The sequence below is a fragment of the Pristis pectinata genome, chromosome 20 (genome assembly GCF_009764475.1).
Source record: "Pristis pectinata isolate sPriPec2 chromosome 20, sPriPec2.1.pri, whole genome shotgun sequence".
Taxonomy (NCBI): Eukaryota; Metazoa; Chordata; class Chondrichthyes; order Rhinopristiformes; family Pristidae; genus Pristis; species Pristis pectinata.
In genome coordinates this window covers 5,022,585-5,041,390 of record NC_067424.1, presented here as the reverse complement: position 1 = coordinate 5,041,390, position 18,806 = coordinate 5,022,585, and the positions used below count along the sequence as shown (strand labels likewise).

Here is an 18,806-nt window from a genome sequence, read left to right as displayed (position 1 = left end):
GGAACTCAGCAGGTCAGGCAGCATCTATGGAGGGAGATAAGCAGTCGACGTTTTGGGTCGAGACCCTTCATCAGGACTGGAAAGCTTATCTCTGAGGCAGAGTCTGTGGATATCACATTGGCTGCATTAGCCACCTCACCACACAGAAATGGGGTGGAAGCAAGTCATCCTCGATTCTAAAGGACTGCCTAAGAAGAAGACTTAGCAAACTAGTCTTGCTGCATTAAGCATTAAGTGGATATTTTTCACTAGCTTCAAATTTTCTGCATTTCCTTCGACCACGTGCCAATTCATGATGTCTTTCCTAGTTGTCTTTGTTGTTAGTGGCAGGATTCTGGGTAGTGTGGAGGAGCAGAGGGAGCTGGAGGTCCGTATCCACTGATCCCTGAAAGTTGCCTCACAGGTGGATAGGGTAGTTAAGAAAGCTTATGGGATGTTAGCTTTCGTAAGTCGAGGGATCAAGTTTAAGAGCCGCGAGGTAATGATGCAGCTCTATAAAACTCTGGTTAGACCACACTTAGAGTACTGTGACCAGTTCTGGTCGCCTCATTATGGGAAGGATGTGGAAGTGTTGGAAAGGGTGCAGAGGAGATTTACCAGGATGCTGCCTGGTTTAAAGAGTATGGATTATGAGGAGAGACTAGGGGAACTAGGGCTTCACTCTTTGGAGAGGAGGAGGATGAGAGGAGACATGATAGAGGTGTACAAAATAGTAAGAGGAATAGATAGAGTGGACAGCCAGCACCTCTTTCCCAGGGCACCAATGCTCAATACAAGAGGGCATGGCTTTAAAGTAATGGGTGGGAAGTTCAAGGGATATATCAGAGGGAGGTTTTTTATCCAGAGGGTGGTTGGGGCATGGAGTGCACTGCCTGGGGCAGTGGTGGAGGCAGGTATATTGGTCAATTTCAAGAGATTACTAGATAGGCATATGGAGGAATTTAAAATAGAGGGATATGTGGGAGGAAGGGGTTAGATAGTCTTAGGCGAGGTTTAAAGGTCGGCACAACATTGTGGGCCGAAGGGCCTGTATTGTGCTGTACTGTTCTATGTTTCCTTTTGTTACCAAATATGCATAAGGAAAAAGTACATTTATTTATTGTGAAATTTGTAAAAGGCCAGAGCACTTACGTTAAACCTAAATAATTTTAACAAGAAAATCAGCCTTCATTTATATGGCATGTTTAACATTGTAAAAATATTCCAAGCTAAGCTTTGCACATGTTTTTTTTTGCTGAGCCACATAAGAAGCTGAAGGTGACCAAAAGCTTAGATCTTAAAGATGGTAAGAAGAGTGGTGAGATTTGGGGAGGAGTTCCAGAATTAGCAATCTTGGGAACTGATCAAATTGGTGGAGTGGTTTAATTTTGAAACGTCAAGAAACTAAAACTTGAGATACAGAAGGGTCAGGACATGGAGGTCTTTGAAACTAAGAGTTATTGTCGGTTTCAATATAGGGATTATGGGTTAATGTGATTTTAAGCAATTTATAATCCAGGGAGCAGGTTTTGAATGATCCCAGGCTTATGGATCACATAGGTCATGGATGCACTTCATGTATATTTAATTATTCCATCTGCAAAAGGTGTACAGCTCCACCCTGCTCTGGGTTTTATGATCCAGGAAATCACATTAAGTAACTGTTTTCTAATTGATTATTGACAAAAATATTATGCTATTTTTCTAACTAGTTTAGGTAGTTGTAGGTTCTAAAGTAGAGCATCAGAATCCCATTCTTGAATAAATAATGCAAATATAATACAGGACTGCCATGCAGACAAGTACTAGAAGGAAAGCTGCAAGTGTTCCCTCCCACTAAATGAAAATTTACCACTTGCATTGCTTGCTGAGTACCCCTAGTGTCAAAACTGGGTCATTGTCACAATGACCAGCCTATATCAGTTGCCAGAGGATTTAACATTGATGGGTGAGTGGTGGTGACTCCCGATAGAAAGTTCAACCATCCAAGGCACTTGGCAAGTGTGAACACTAAAATCTCTGGCCACTCAATCTGTTAGATGTTTTTGAAGTAAATTGGCAAATTGATATACTTTGTCCAACTTTGATTCATTGTTATAATGAAGTGATTTCCTGCTTCTCTCCTCCTGGCCGTGGATAGAAATTGGCAGCTACTTTTGATGTGCTTTTTGTTTCTTTTTCAGTGTCTTTTTTCCCCTGGTTAATTAATGCTGTGTGGAATATAAAAGCTTTTCTCCACTGAACTATCGATCCACGCACCCGCTATTGATCCTGAATTTTCTACCCTTTTCAATATTTAAAAGAGAGATTGTACAGATTGGGAGGGGATGGGGTGGCATGGGATTACAAAACATTCAGGGACTTGAGGAAAAAACGTGAGCGTTAGGACAATGGTTAGCAAGGGAAGAAAACTTGAGAAGGGTTCTTGCTGGTGAATTTGAAAATGAGGCAGACTGTGCCTGAAGAGAAGAAGCCATTTACTGTGTCATTCAGTGAGAGAGGAAAGGAACTGGAGTGGTCAGGTGTGGAGGGAATGATTAGCAGCACACTGGCAAAATTGGTTACTGCTCATCAGGCTTGTAAAGAGCATTACTTGCTACAACTGCAGATTGTTGTCCGACTGTGATTTAGTGAAAGCCTCTGTCCAGGTAACCCATTTTGTCTTCTGTAGATGCTGTTGTACCAGTTCCCAGTGAAAGGTCATCAACTTGAAACATTGTTGGTTTCTTTCTGCGCAGAATTCCATACGTATAAATGATATTATTGCCAGTAATGTTCTTATCCTGAATAATTTTTATAAAAATTCTCACTAGGTTTTGAAACACATCTTGATTTGTGGTGTTTTCTTTTGCAGGTAATGTATTATCTTGGTCAGTATATAATGCTAAAGCAACTGTATGACCAACAGCAGCAACACATTGTACATTGTGGAAATGATGCACTTGGAAAAGTATTTGGAGTCCAGAGTTTCTCTGTTAAAGATCCAAGGTAACAATGTCTGGCATTTAATTATTTTATTAATGTTGCCTGGATAGCACCAAGTATTAAAAGGGGGTTAAGGGTCTTGGATCTAAAACGTTAACTCTTTTTCACTTTTCAGACATGTTGCTGATCCACTGAGTGTTTCTAGCATTTTTTGTTTTTTTATATAGTATTGCATAGGGCTCCAGAACAATTTAGAATTTTCACTGGTTTACATTTAACAAGTGCATTTAAAATAATTCTGATATTTGAACTATTTATTTTGCCATTTGGTGATTCCACTTTGATGAGATTTGACCTTTTTTGAATCTACACTGACTACAGAGTTTGGAATAATTCCAGTGTATTTGTTTTGCTTTATTAATAAATTGTTTTGTTAATAAAAATCCACCTATCTGTGTGCTACTTTGTTAATTCATTTTGCAATTAAATTTCTATCATCTACATATATAATGAAAGCTGTCTACCTCAGCTTATCATTCTGCAAATCAGCCCAGCAAATTTACTGAAGCAGTTGTCATTGTAAATGGTCACCAGATTATATCTCCCTACCTTTTGACCTTCCTTCACTAATGACAACACTTGGTTTTCTTTGCCTTTATTCAGTTTTTTAAAAAAATTTCTCCAGATCATCTTTTTAATTTAAAAAGCAATACATCTGTTGTTTATGCCTTGTATTTTTAATGTGCCTCCACTGAAAGTTATTAACTCTTGTTTCATTGTGGCACAGATAATAAAATGATGTGATAGATTACTTCAGTACCGAGTAAGGGATAGGATCATGTTCGTGAAGTATCTTTGGGATTGGTGATTAGCTAATAACCTACTAATCTTTAAAGTAATCCCAGTATAATAAAGACACAAAATGTTGGTGGAACTCAGCAGGTCAGGCAGCATCTATGGAAGGAAATAAACAGTCGACGTTTTGGGTCCCCTTTCCCCTCTCACCTGGACTCACCTATCACCTGCCAGCCTGTGCTCCTCCCCTTCCCCCCCACCCTTTTATTCCGGCATCTGCCCTCTTCCCTTCCAGTCCTGATGAAGGGTCTCGACCCGAAATGTCGACTGTTTATTTCCCTCCATAGATGCTGCCTGACCTGCTGAGTTCCTCCAGCATTTTGTGTGTGTTGCTCCAGATTCCAGCATCTGCAGAATCTCTTGTGTCTCCAAGTATAATAAATGAGCTATTTTGGTTTAAAATATTCTATAGAAGATTGATTTTTATTACTGTGCATGTTCTGATTTGTCATGCAGTAAATTGTGCCCAGGACTAAAGCCTTCAATTATCTGGTTGACTTTAAAAGCAGAATTTAATTGTTTTAATTGACAGGAACCTGCCAAATGTATGCAGGTTAATCCCTATTTTGATTACCATTCTGAATTAGGTTTTAGTCTTGACTGAGCATTGCAGACATGTTACTTTGGGGTGTGAATTTTGCTTCGCTTGACTTTGTTGTGAATTCAAAGCAAACCTTAGTTTTTGTTTAAAAGGATTTAATATGCACAATACATTTTGAGGTTTGTACTTTATCTTTTAAACTCTACACAAAGTTGAAGGCGGCATTGTGATTCATCAGGGATCCTATCATATAGTGCTGCAGTCTGGTAGGATATTGATTTGAAATGTGTTGTACATTGAACTGAAATGAGTTGACGTACAAGGAAATGATGTCAAGCAGAGAAATGGCACGTTATACGTCAGCACCGCTGGATTGACAAACTCCTGTGCTAATGGTTGTTTACTGGCAACGTTTATCAGCAGCTTGTGATTTGTTTTCAACATGAGTGCTAAGGATTTACATCATAGATGCTTAGGAAAGAAGGAGTTAATATTCTCCTAATCCAATGCATGCTGAATGAAGTAACGGTATATCTTGCTACATTTAACCATGGGCTTATTTTCTTACAGCCAATTGTATGAAATGCTTTCAAGGAACCTGATAGCTGCCAGCTTTCAAGGTGCGTATATGATTTGGGAACTTGTCATTCTACTAAAGCACACGATTGCTCTTGTTTGAACAAGGCAAAGAAGGAAACTAATGGGGAAAATGTAGTGCAGAAATGTGTGGTAAAGCAACCCCATCTAAGTATAGGCAGAAATGAAATGGTGGTTTTATCACTGTACAGTGATTAAGATTATTCCAATTAAGTGTTGTCTTGCAGAACCGTTACCATTTGAAAAGAAGGAAAGGGAGAATAAAAAGGTTCAAAAGAATATGAGTATTGAAGGTCTACAACTAGATTACTATTCGTGCACATATTTTTGTCTATAATGTTAACTTTGCTTTTTAAAATTATGGACTGAACTTCAGTCTGATTGGGCTGCAGTTTGATGGAAAGAGCATCTGAGTGATGGTTTCTGCTATTAATGTGCATGTCAGCTAACAACTTGTTGAGAGGTAGAAAGACCCTATGGATTAAACATTTTCACTAGTTGCAGTATTCTCTTACTAAGTTTGCGAAATACGGCATCCGCATTGGTTTCCCATTAAACCTGCTGCAGAAATCAATCTTTCCTTGTCTAGAAACCAAAGAATTTGTTTCTTTAGTCAGTGAATTGTTGGAAATACGAAAACAATATAGTTATTTTTCCCTTCTGTGTCTTTTTTTTATTCTCTTAACCCAGACTTTGTTTCTCATTTTGGACTAGATTTGACATTGAATTCACTTACTCTTAATGTATCTTGCTCTGTTCTCACAAACCTTGAATCTCATTGTTTAAGGTGATGCATTGCAAGGATACCCGACTCCTTCTGTTGTGCTCTTACTGACAGCAGCTTATAGGGCAAAGTAGTTTTGAGTTTGAAGAGCACAAGAAAACTTCTTATGAATTGGTCACACAGCATGATTGCCTTTCAGCAAATTCTCAGCCAGTGTATATTTGAAAAGAATTTATGTTTATTAATGTTATAAAATAGTGACGAATATAGTTTCTGACTAGAAAATTAAGAAGGAATTAAAGCTGTTGTGTATGGCTTGGAGAATGACTGGATCAGAAGTTGAGACTGAAAATTCTAATGTTGAACTCTTTTCATTTCATTGTGTGATTTGTTCTGGTATTGATAAACTAATACAAAATAACTGCTGCTGTATGCTATCTGCATGCAATTTATTCACTTAAATCACCTGAATTAACCATCTATGGTGCAATTAGTTTGTTTTGATTTAAAAGACCCATGTCTGTTATTCCAGTTCTTGACTCTGTGCAATTCATCAGGTATTGAGTGGGTCACACTTGTACCATATAATGGTAAATTACTCAGCCAAAATGATTGGAGTACAGACCAGATATTCAGCTGAGATGACGGGAACACTAATCACTGAATTATGTTGATGGCAGCCAACCAGAATGGATAAGTTGCTGGGACATACCAGCAGTTGTAACTGAACTGCTGGTATTTTCCATCGTATGTGCTACCAAGCTCAGAATTACTGCGCAGTGTGGAAGTCCTTAGTTTGCTAGCCACTTTCTTCCTGGGATTAGCCAACTGCCAGAATTGTTTGTGACCATGTGGAGATGGCGTGTGAATTTGCTGCAGTTACCCCAGCAGTAAAGCTGGGGAATCTGTCCAGCAATTTTTTTCAATTGACTGTAAAGGATTGGCTGCATGGGACTAGGTAAGTATGAGGACATATACTTCTGTTTTAACTAATTGCACTTGCCCAATTCATTTAAAGGAATTTTAATTTTACTATTATATAAAATTTAAATTCCATCTTTGATTTTTATTACATTTAGTTTTGGTTCATTTCTGAATGTCAGGAACATTGAGAAATATTTAAAGTCTTTGACAGGTTTGATGGATTGCTAAGATTAGGCATGATTTAGCCAGTTACAAATGGCAAAGTTATCTTTCCATTGTTTGGTGGAGGGAGTTACTTTAATTCTCCCCCCACTCCTCTCCCCAGCCCTCTCCAGACACCATTACTTGTGTAAGGTCCTTGTGCCACGCAGACCCTTGCAGTTTTAGATGGGGTAGGGGGGTGGTGGCAGCTTTGTGAAGCAAGTCAACACCTGTGAATCGAGGAAAGGTAAGTACAAACCTAGCAAGCATGGGCCAGCCACCATTGGCAGAAAAACCTGACCCAATGTTGTGGTTAGTTTGTACTTCATGGGTTTCAAGATAATGAAATTTATACAATATACTCATTCTTGGACTACATAGTTTTAAAATGAGTTTAAGATAACTAACATAACGTGCAATATTATTTATATGTGCATTCCCCTACCCCATCCCCTTGCCTCTTTTTATTGCCCTTGTAGGTCCCTGCTGCCGCTGTGCTTCCTCCTTCAGCCAGCATGTTTTTGGTTGCAGACTTCAGTGACTGCTTTCAGTTTTGCTTCCTGATCAGCTGACAGAAGCTGCACTTCTGCAGGGTGGAATTGGTCCTGCCAGTTCACCCTCCCCAATCGAGAGTGAGCACTCCTCTGCAAAGTGCTCCATCTGGCAGTCTGGCCAAGAATTGATGAAGCTCCCCCCAGTGGGGGTAGGTGAGTTGGAATGTCAGTCGATGCCTGAATTTGAACTCCAACCTCCTGGTTTACACTGCGTGTTAAGTGGCTTGTTACTGAATTGTCCCCTTTCAGTTTACAAACACGTAATTCACAAACTCCTATATAATCCCAAATCTAGGATCTTTCAGTGCAGAATATTTTGGTAGGAAAGTGCTGTTAGACACAGGTGAGGAATCCTGTGTGACCGTTGAAAATTGAGATGTTCCTTTCAATCTACATTTATATCTTCTGACCTGCAGCTCCACTTGATGCTCCATGGAACAGAAACAATAATAAGTTTGCATTTGTTTTCATCTGGACATTAAAATGTAGGACAAGGTGCACCATTGTGTTGCTCTGTGGTAGAATGGCTGCTTGAATTAAACAGTGCAAAGCAAGGCGTGTTTTCTAGTTTTTTTCTACCACCAGATGTGTAATTGCAATGCATTGGAGAGTGTGCATAAGGAACCTCAAATAAACTTTGAAGCAAAAAATGAGTACTTCATCCATATAACAATAGGTCAAAGATGAAGAATCCTGATCAACTGGATGATGAGCAAAGTTTAGGATCTCAACATTTACTTCTAACATGGTATAAAATTGAGGTTGTAATTGGATTTAGCACAGTAATTAAATGACGGAAAAACCCACAGTTTAGATGCAGTAAGTTTTCCCTATAAAGCTTCAGTATAATGAATATAAAGTGCAAGGTGAAATGTCTAAAGAATTAGGAGCCTTTTCCTTCCCTCAAATGTATACTTGCACTAAAAAATATCATTTAAATCCCCATATTAATTGTAGATCTGCAGTTCGATTTCTTCTGCTTGGAAGGAAGGTGTGTGACTGAGCATTGGAATGAGAGAAGAATATTAATAAGGGAAACTAATCTTTCTTCCTTGTTTTTAATCAGTGATCAAGGTTGAGTGGTAATGCGCATTGAATTCCTAAAGCTTGTTGTGAGAATGGTTAATATTGGGGAAGGTGTTTTTTTTTCTTTGTTTTACCTGCAATGCAGATGCTGCACAGACTCGCACACTTGTAAAGGATACGAAATGCCTGCCTATGAGGGAAGATCATCCGAAGGTAAACTACTGCGTGCTTTGTTTTGTACAGAGTGGCCCCGTCTCTGTACTTCTCGTCTGAGCTCAGACGGGTGGGACAGAGTCTCCTTCTCTGTTTTCAGAGTTCTCTTCTCTGTCTTTTCTAGGATGTAGCATCTCTTTCTCTGTTCACTTGGCCTTAATTTGTGAAAGATGGCAGAAGTGTGCAAGCTCCTTGTAAACCTGAAAGTATGATTGTAAATATTTGAGGGGAGTGAGGGAGAAGCTCAGATTGTAAATTGGGTGACTCTTAACTGTATTAAACAAGTTTGTTTTCCATTTACAAGAATTTGTTATATTTTACAACATGATTTTCAACAAGAGTCACAAAAGATGTTCAGACTGAGCATTTCTTGTGAATTATTTGCCTTCTGATTGTCCATATCCTTTCCAGCATAGAATGCTCTGTACAGTACTGTACTACTTTGATAAGTGCAGTTCCCACAAGACTCAAGAAGCACAGCACAATCCAGGAGAAAGCACATCACTTGCTGCACACCCCATCCACCACTCTAAATGTTTGCTCTCTCCATCACATTGTGCTGTAGCTGAAATGTTCAACGTTTACAAAATCCACTGCAGTTACACCCTTGAGCTGCTCCCATACCTGTGACCACTATTGGGAGCACCATTATCTGCAAGTTAATCCTCTCAAGTGTTACACCATCCTGACTTTTGAATTATATTACTGATCCTTCTTTATTGCTGGACCAAAACTCTTGTCTCCTCTGTCTCACAGTACTCTGGGAGCATCAATATCCCACGAACCATTTGGTCAGGTAGCTAGCTGACCACCATCTTCTCAAAGGCGATAATAGTGAACAATAAAGCTGCACTCGGCAGTGATCCCAGCATCCCTTGAATATTTTATGTAATGTTTTCACTCTTATCCAGTGGAGTACTTCGAGATTTGGTTCATTTAATAAGAAATTTGGATGTTATTGCTGGAATGGCATTTGTTATCTGTATGCTTTACTTGTCGCAATACATTTGTAAAGTTTATTGGACATAATATAATGATTAGTGGAAGTTTGCAATTAACTGTGACTAGTTTGTTTAAACCCAGCTTGGTGGTGTGTATTTGTTTGAATCTCAATTTGGCAGTGCAAACTGCAAGCTGAAAAGTTTGTCAAGTGATTCCATGTATTCATATGCAATATTACTTTGCATGGATCTACAGCACACACCGTGAAGATGAGCCTTTTGAACACTTGTTATAATTGTGATTATTCATTTTTCCTCACTAATTTACAGAAACAGTTTCACCATCACCCCTCCTCCTGGTCATATTGATGTGACTGTGGAAGACCTTGTTTGTACAAACTCTTCAACATGTAACAACATTGCATTATAATTTGACTTGCAAATAAAATAGTAGCAGGTGTAACTTTGCTTTCTGAATTTCAATTTACAAGTAACTATAAATCTTCAATTTTCAAGGGGTTTGAGTATGTTGGTCCTGAATTCTGCCTTTTTGTATACACAAAGGTTAGTGACTGAGTAGAGCTGCTACATCCTATTCCCAATCAAAGATAATCGTGTAAACATTTGCTTCTTACTTTGTCTTCCCCACACAGTGCCCTGCATCAGGGGAACGTGAAGAAGAAACAGCTGCCTGGAACGCACCAATTTCAGCTACCTCACACTTAAAAAGGAAAAACTCCGAATCAGGTCCGTGTATTTATATCAGCTTGCAGTTTGAGGTTTAACATTATATTTTTATTTACATGGTACTTGATTCAAGTGATAAGTATTTCAAATATACTGAGCCACTTTGTAGCAGATTTGTACCAAAAGTAGCAGATAGTTTATATACAAGATTCTTTCAATGACAATGATTTAATTTGTCTTTAATGGTGTTCCAGAAATAAAAATTGGTCAGAATACTTTCTTGCTGGAGGATTTTTAATATCTACCTGATTCGTTGGAGCAGGCATCTCTTCCGTCATGTGGCCTGCACTCTGTAGAACACTGGAAGTGTCAGCATAGATTGTGTGCGCTCATCTTCTGGCATGAGGCTTGAACATGCAACCTGTTGTTTCAAAGTCCTGCATGCTGCCAGTTGAGCCAAGTGACAAGAGGTCCATACTGTCCTGTCATTTCTGTAATGAGATGGATCAAATTAAAGTTTGGAAATCATTGAGTCATTACGGCATAGGAGAATATTCAGCCCATTCATTTTCTGCCATTGTTTCAGACAGCAGTCCTGGCTGTCCCATTACCTAGTAGCTCATTACATATTATTTAGATAATTTGGGATAAAGGACTACGCCTTCTCTTACTTTACTGTAACTGAATGTTTAAGTTGGTAGAGCTTTTGCGACTGTAACTAGTTGGATTACCCTTGCATTGAGTTAATGGGTGTTAGAGACTCCCTCTGTGCTGTTGACTTTGTGATTTTGCTCCATAATCTGGCTGAATAGAAACAACTTTTTTTCCTGGGTTTCACTCTTAATAAAATCAATGAATTGTATTCTCGAACTCTTTTGACCAGTTCATCTTTAGTTGGAATTGGATCACTGTTAATGAGATCCACTTCGAGGCTGAAATTGGTCAAATGGTTACCCAGGTGCCTCAGGACCTTGTATCCCTGGTTAAGCAACTACAACCATGTAGTGTTTAGAATCATTTCCAGAAATCAATCCATCGGTCTCAGTTGGTCATGTTTCCAGTTTAAACTTGCTTCAAGGAACTCATTATGATGGATGCAATTGGGAACGGAATTCTTCCTATTGCAGGTATCCAACAAGCTCTCTTAAAGCAGCTCAAATGGGAACTATTCTGTTTCAGAATGACAAAAATATAACTTGGCCTATTTCTGAGGAGAACATCCATTAATGTGTCCATATGACCATTCTCTCCCACTGTCCACACCTGCCATCTGGTGAGATTGATGGTTGGGAGCTGCTGTGGATTCATGCCAACTGGGAGCTTAGTTAAAGTTTCTTGTTCCATTCTTGTCCCGTTCTTGTCAGGTAAAGATTCTTTGTATAATATCTGTTTGTTCTTTTAAGAACTATGATAACTATTTTCAGCCCTGAACGTCAGGAGATGTCAAATTGGAAAACTTTATACTCACTGAGCAAAGTTTGGGATAAAAGGAATGTGTTCAATTTTGTAGATGAGTCTCTAACAGATGATCACACTGAATATCAAGCCAAAATATTCAAAGCAGATAACGTTACTGATCTCTGGGATGCTGCTGGACTGCCATGGTGGTTTATAAAAACCTTGCGTACTAATTATGGAAGCAGGAAGAGTGGGTCAACTGATATTCATAGCAACCAGGTGAAGTGATTTCAGCTCTCATTTACTTTGTAACATTGTTTTAGTAATTTATCTATTTGTAAATCCCTGAATTAAAGAACTTTTCTCTGATGAGACAGAAGCAAAAATAAGCCAGTATGAGCCTTAAGGGGTCTGAGGCACAAAACTGGAGAAGGTCCAGTTAGTTAACCGGTATGTAGTCTCTCACCAATCTCTTTTCAACATTGACCACAAAAATTACTATTCCATATAAATGAGCTATTCTTTTGCAAGAGGGTTTAAATATATTGCAATTATCTCATTCGTTGGTACTACCTACATGGTGTGCCAGGAATATGATGGAGCACTTTGCATTTGACTGGATGAGTGCAGTTCCAGAAACACTTGAAGCTCATTACCATTCTGGACTGAGCAGCCAACTTGATTAGGACCCCAACCAGCCTTAATATTCACTTCATAATTCCCCTTTACCCGCACGTTATGGTGCAATGGATTCTAAACCAAAATATACTGCAGCAATTTACCAAGGCTTCTTCCGCATCACCTCTCAAGGTCACACCCTCTCCAGCCAAGAGGCCGTGAGCAATAAATGTATGGAAACACCAGTAGCATCTATTTATCTCCCCCCCACTCTCCAACTCAAGTTACACACCAATATTCCTGAGTCTAATCCTAGAGCTTTGTATAGAGTGACACAGCACAGAAATAGGCCCTTCGGCCCAACTCGTCTATGCTGACCGAGATTCCCATCTAAGCTAGTCCCATTTGCTCACATTTGGCCCATATCCCTCTAAACCTTTCCCTATCCATGTACATGTCCAAGTGTCTTTAAAATATTGTTATTGCATCTCCCTCAACCACTTCCTCTGGCAGCTCGTTCCATGTAAGCACCACGCTCTGTGTAAAAAAAAAGTTAAAAAATGCTCCTTGGGTCCTTGTTAAATTTTTCCCCTCTCACCTTAAACCTATGCCCTCTAGTTTTTGATTGCCTTTCCCTGGGGAAAAAAAGACTGTGCATTCAGCCTGTCTGTGCCCCTGATGATTTTATACACCTTTATATTGTCACCCTTCCATCCCCTGTGCTCTATGGAATAAAGTCTTAGCATACGCAACCTCTTCCTATAACTCAGGCCCTCAAGTCCTGGCAACATCCTCATGAATCTCTGCACTCTTTCCAGCTTAGCCAGTACTGACCAGATGGACTGCATCAATGTAAGAAGGTGGCTCATTCCAACCTTTCATGAGCAACCTGGATGGGCTTCAAATGCTGACTTTACCAGTGATTCTCACATCCTGTAAATAAATTAAAAATAAATAGTGATGCAGTAATTCCTTGCATCTAAAGTGATGGTTTTTCCTACTGCTGGGCTCTTGCAAGTTACCCATAAAAGAGAGAAACTGGCCAAGCACGACAAAATGAAAGGCAGCCACTTAGTGGCACCATGCCTGCAGCTGTTGTTGATTTGGAATATAGCGGTGCATGGGTGAAATATTGGGATACCATTGAAATGATTGTTGGCAACAGATGTTCTCTCATCTTGCAATGTGCTTGGCTGTATTGAAAATAGATGTGGGCAAGAATGAGGCAAAAAATCTCATTACGTTTTGATGCCAGGAAGAGCACTTAGTATAGTGTAACCTACAAGGCTACTGACTGAGAGCTGAAAATTTGGGATTAGTGTGGAGCTCAGCCAGGATTAGCTGAATGGTCACATCTATGGTCAGTTGTGAAGGAAAATGGCAAATGGGATTTAATCTTAAATAGTGAGTTCTTGCATTTGGAGAGTTGCAATAAGGCAAGGGGATGTACAGTAAATGGGAAGACATTGAAAGGTGTGATGGAACACAGGGAACCTTAGTCTATGTTCACAGACAGACTAGTAAGGTGATTAATTCAGTAAAATTCAGAGAATGTTTGACCAAGAAGAAGCTGACAGATGTTTCCCTTGCCTGGAAAGCCTAAAGCTAGTGCTCATTGCCTCAGGATAAGAGTTTAATTAGAGACAAATTTCGCATGTCAATGGGTTATGAATCTTCAGAATTCCATTTCCTTGAATGCCCAGTTGCTGACCTTATTCAGGACAGAGAAATAGGTTTTGGGCACCAATATAACATGAGAATTTAGGAGATGTAGAAATTCAGTGATCTTATTGAATGAAAGGGTGGGTATGATGAGCCACATCCCATACCTTTACCCCTCTTGTGTCCTCCTTTCCTTGTGTGGATGACGGTGGTGATGCACTGAAGGATCACTTGCTGGATTAGTCATATCTCAGTTGAATAAGATTACAGCCTTAATGTTGCACTTCGATTCTGCAGGATATAGACACTGCCATTGTTTCTGACTCGACTGATGATCTGTGGTTTCTGAATGAACCTGCTCCTGACCAAATAAATGTGGAGATCAAATTGGACACTGTTGAGTTGAAAGAGAAAGATGATTGTGAGGGCCAGGTGGAGGAAGGAAAAAACACCGATCAGAAAGAGGTAGGCAGAGTATCATTTCAGACAAAAGCTAATTCTGGCCAAATCACTTATACATGACCCTTTCTCCATGGCCCCAACTCGCAAAGACTTGAGCTGTTGATTGGTGGGTCTGCTATTTTAACCTGCTTTGGTAACTCATCTTTAAAGATGTTTTAGTGTAATGCATCTTTAAGAATCTTTAGATTTGATCATAATGGACTAAGATTGTTTATTTTTAATTATTCAAAAACTTGCAGTATGTATTTAAAAAAAACAATTCAATGAACCTTACTTGCATTTGGAAGATTTTGTTTTGGAACTAATGACAACAGCTGGTTGAAGATTTTTTTACCTTGGTCGTTGTCTGTCTCAGGTTAAAAAAGTGCTCATTTCCTGACTGGAGAAGAACCTTGAATTGGAGTCGAAACTAGTCCAAATAGATGTCATAAAGGTCTCTTCTCCGAAGGCTCTTAATTTCCCAAGAGAAAAATGAGCTTGTGGGCAATTGACTCAGTTAAATGCCCTGAATTTAGCATAAACTGCTTCCAATTCAACAAGCTCAGTCATAGAAAACTCAAGAATGAAATGTTTGGGGAGGTTTTGCTCTGGTGAGGTATGGTGGCACTTCACTGAAGTCAGTATGTCACCAGATGTGTGTAGACAGCAATACTTTGCATCTGACCTATGGCATATGACTCAGAAGTGCTTAATATACTGCCACTGGGCAAAACAAAATAACTTCCGATACCATTATCATTCTTCACCGTGAAAGTGAAAAGTTGGTAACCCTAACCTCCGAGTAGCCAAGGTAAGAATCCTAGTGCACTCAATCATCATTTAGTGACTTACACTTTCAGATTAGCAGAAGTTATCTTGGTATTGCCTTGGTTGTGATTTCCCCACCTCCCTTTCAAAGGTTATTGGAGTTACAGTGTTTGAAGCTGAAAAGGACCCACTGTGCTCAGGGGATGAACTGACACAGAAATATCTGAAGTGGCCGACGATTCCACTGACTTGAAGGTATGATCTGATGTTCTGACCAGTTGTAGACGTTTGAATGCATGCTGCCATTTCAAGTTGAGTTTATTGTCATGTGCCCGAGTACGGTGAGGTACAGATACAATGAAAAACTTGCTTGCAACAGCATCGCAGGCAAGTAAATTCAGACAACAGTGCACAGAATATATTATACATAAATTATATATAATTGTACAAGATAGTGAAGGAAAAAAAAACTGTAAATAAGACATTAGTGCAAAAAAAAACACAATCAGAGATGAGTCCATGGTCATGCAAGTGTTTCTGTTGCTGAGGTAGGGTTAGGGTTGCAGTTTTGGTAAAATAAAAATAAGGTAATCTGAAGTTAAACTTCAAGCCTTTATAACATTAAATTAGATCTTGGCTGATCTACCTGATATCCCTTTGTTTTCTTGTATTTTTAATTTATTGTTTATTCAGCTGGTCCAAAATGTATTTTCACATTTACTTTTACACATGTATAAAGGACAAGTAAATATATATTCCTTTGCTATAAAATATTAACACTGATTAGATCTATGGTGTGCAAGTTAGTATTGGTGATGGAAGTGAACTTTACAGTCAATTGATGCCAATATTCGTTCAGTATTGTAAAATCATTTGTGGTCTTCCAGCAAGTCTGTTCTGCTTCAAAGTTGTGGTGACTTGCAAATCCCTGCTTTCCTTTTAGGGCTCTTGGAAATGTTCCAAATGTGGAGGTCTAATCCCTCTCAAAAGCAGATACTGCCTTCAGTGCTGGGCGCTTCGTAAAGGCTGGCACCTTAATTGTCCTCGGTTTGTACCATGCATCTCTGACCCATCCATTGGCTTTGCGGAAGCCGAGCACGATGAAGGTATTGACGTTCCTGACTGTCGGAGGTCCATCTCTGAGCCTCTGCCTCAGACCGAAGTCGTCAAATGCAAGGAAAAAGGGAAGCATACCCAGTGTCGAGCGTCTGAATCTATAGAAAGACTTTTGCAGCCATCCACTTCAAGGATCAGCTTGCGTGGGAATAAAGAGGAACTTGAATCTGCGGGTGAAGAAGCAAAAATGCAGTACGAGGGATCCTTGCATTTTCAAAGGAATCGCTTGGGGCCCTGTCTTCTCTGTGGTGTGCGTCCTAGGTCTGGGAATATCATTCATGGAAAGACGGGACACCTTGTAGCATGCTATGCATGCGCTAAAATGTTATATAAGCGTAAACTGCCTTGTCCTGTATGTGTGCAACCAATTAATACAGTCATTAAAACTTTTGTAGGGTAAACAACTTGCTTAGCTACTACTAAGCTACATTGAACTGAATGTGAAGCTTAACTCAGCTTCCTGATGCATCCAGTGGTTTCCAGCCTCCTTTGTTGCAACATACTAATAAAATGAATGAGATCTGTACCTTCAGAGAAGCAGTATACTCCAATCATTCTAGTGTAGTGTTTTGCCATGAGTTATTGCCCTGGATTCTCAACATTTGTTGTAAAACACACTGCAGGCAGATAAAAACACATTCAATAGTTACTTTGATTGATGACTTAATTAAAGGTGAGATACCATTGGAACTAATGAGTCCACTGAATTACTGAAACAATAACTTTGTTTGCTGCTTGAGCCCATGATGTTTAACATTGTTTTAGCCACCACTGCACCCAAAACACCATATACATAAGATGCCAGTGAAAGGAAGTATCTTAGGGATTTATATGATGAGATGCTTGCAAGGATTAATTCAGTGTCCAGTGGACCATGATACTTGCACAGTTTTTTGAACATTGTAGCTCTGTGAACAGTGAGGAAACAGAAACCAGGTTACCACAGTTTTTCTTTTTTAAGTGTTGTGTTCTCTAAAATGTGTGTGAAATTACAAAATTAGCCAGAGTGGTAGTTGGATTTGTGCTTGTGATATTGGGTCATGCTCCATAATTATCTTCATTGCAAGTTGGAGAATTTGTATGTTGAAGACATGGGACATTTTCTCTTGCTTGAGGTAAAGGGACAACAATGTCTCATCCTCTGTTTTTTGCTCCATTATGTGCACACATCGAATCGTTCATTAACCAGCACCACCTAGAATTTGGAAGTCATAGCCTTCATTGAATTGTAAGAAACACTAATGTAGCAATCAATATTTAGCAGGTGACAGTAAGATAGGTATAAGAATGAAAAGCTATACATAACCCAGTATGTTTTGAGTGTTTTCGTGCATACCTTCACCAGTAATGGGCCTGTTTTTCATTCCAGTGTGGCGATGCTAGCAATTATTGTTCCAAATGCAATTCTGGTTTGGAAAGATTTAAAATTCCATTCATATTTTGAACATATAAAAAATATTGTGATTTGTGTCAGTTTACATTTCAGTGAAAATCTGATGCTGAAGTTAATATCAACAGACGTGTAGTCAGTTCAGACAGTTTTAGCTTTGATTTGAAACTTGAGTTAAAATGGAGCTTTGCAAAGAATTATTTTCTCAAAATTATAAAGTCTGCTTTGCCATTGTGCCTCTGACCCAGGTTGTGTAATTCTCAGACTATTTACTCACTCCACGGCTGTACTTATGGGAGAAGTCTTGTATTTAAATAGTTGCATTTATCTGAAATAAGTATAACAGTTCAAATTCAGTAAGAAATTTACAACAAAGTTAATAAATATGATTTGATTATTTATTATCAAAACCCTTGTTTCTTATTTTTATTTGGGCATTTTTTGTCACGTATGGAATTTGTCATTTGGAAATTAAGATTCTGGCGAGACACTAGTCTGCAGCGTTGCATCACGGTTGAATACTGCCAGTAAACGGATGGTCCATTACTTCCAGTAGGCTACCCAGTGAGAAGTTTTGATGTTTCTCCTGAGAAGCTTTGCTAATGAAGTGCATTATTATTGGACTAACTGTCCTTTTAGCAGTCATTAGCATTCCTAATGGTTGCAGATAAAGAGCAATTTTATGACAGGATATCAACTGCTTTTATGTCAGCATCCATTTCATGATCTGTATTTCCATTGGTGGACTGTCTAATTTGTATCTCTGGTGCACAGGTTGAATTACGACTGGCTTCTTCTACACTGCTGATCCTTGTCCTAGCATTTGCTGGGTTTGGCTAATCATTGCAATAGGAAGCAACTCTACTATCTAGTGCTATGTCAGTGGATAGTGCCTAGTCACAGGTGACTAGGAACCCCAGGAAGTAGAGGCTAGGCTGAGGCAGAAAGAAAGAGGAATACTTGAGCAGTGCAACTAGAATGAGAAAAACTAGCTGAATGCTCAAGGTGAGTGGCTGATAGCAACACATAAAGGAAGCTGGAGGAACTTTGGCATGTGATCTGGTTGATAAACCTCTTTCACATGAAAGGAACCATCACTTTGCATACTTAGAACCAAGGATTCTTTTAACTGCAAGTGTTTTACTGGGCTCCCCTTTCCTCCTGTACCTAAAATTTATCATGTCAACAAAAGCACATTTCAGAATCAGGTTTATCATCAGTGTCTCATATGAAGTGAAATGAGTTT

At 39.2% G+C, this 18,806-nt stretch overlaps 1 protein-coding gene across 8 annotated transcripts in view; it reads left to right on the top strand.

Moving 5' to 3' along the window:
- mdm4 (MDM4 regulator of p53) overlaps positions 1–17,964 on the top strand; it is a 32,364-nt gene extending 14,400 nt beyond the window's left edge. For 2 of the 8 annotated variants that reach the window (XM_052034498.1, XM_052034499.1), the window contains exons 4-10: positions 2,834–2,967; positions 4,871–4,920; positions 8,472–8,539; positions 10,134–10,227; positions 11,678–11,844; positions 14,143–14,310; positions 15,998–17,964. In XM_052034498.1, coding sequence (XP_051890458.1) covers positions 2,834–2,967; positions 4,871–4,920; positions 8,472–8,539; positions 10,134–10,227; positions 11,678–11,844; positions 14,143–14,310; positions 15,998–16,570 — 1,254 coding nt within the window. In that variant the 3' untranslated portion in view covers positions 16,571–17,964. Of the gene's footprint in view, positions 1–2,833; positions 2,968–4,870; positions 4,921–7,225; positions 8,540–10,133; positions 10,228–11,677; positions 11,845–14,142; positions 14,311–14,662; positions 15,098–15,205; positions 15,310–15,997 lie in introns of those variants that run through there. The other 6 variants (XR_007957870.1, XM_052034501.1, XM_052034500.1 and 3 more) reach the window with 6 other exon arrangements.
- The last annotated feature ends 842 nt before the right edge of the window (positions 17,965–18,806 follow it).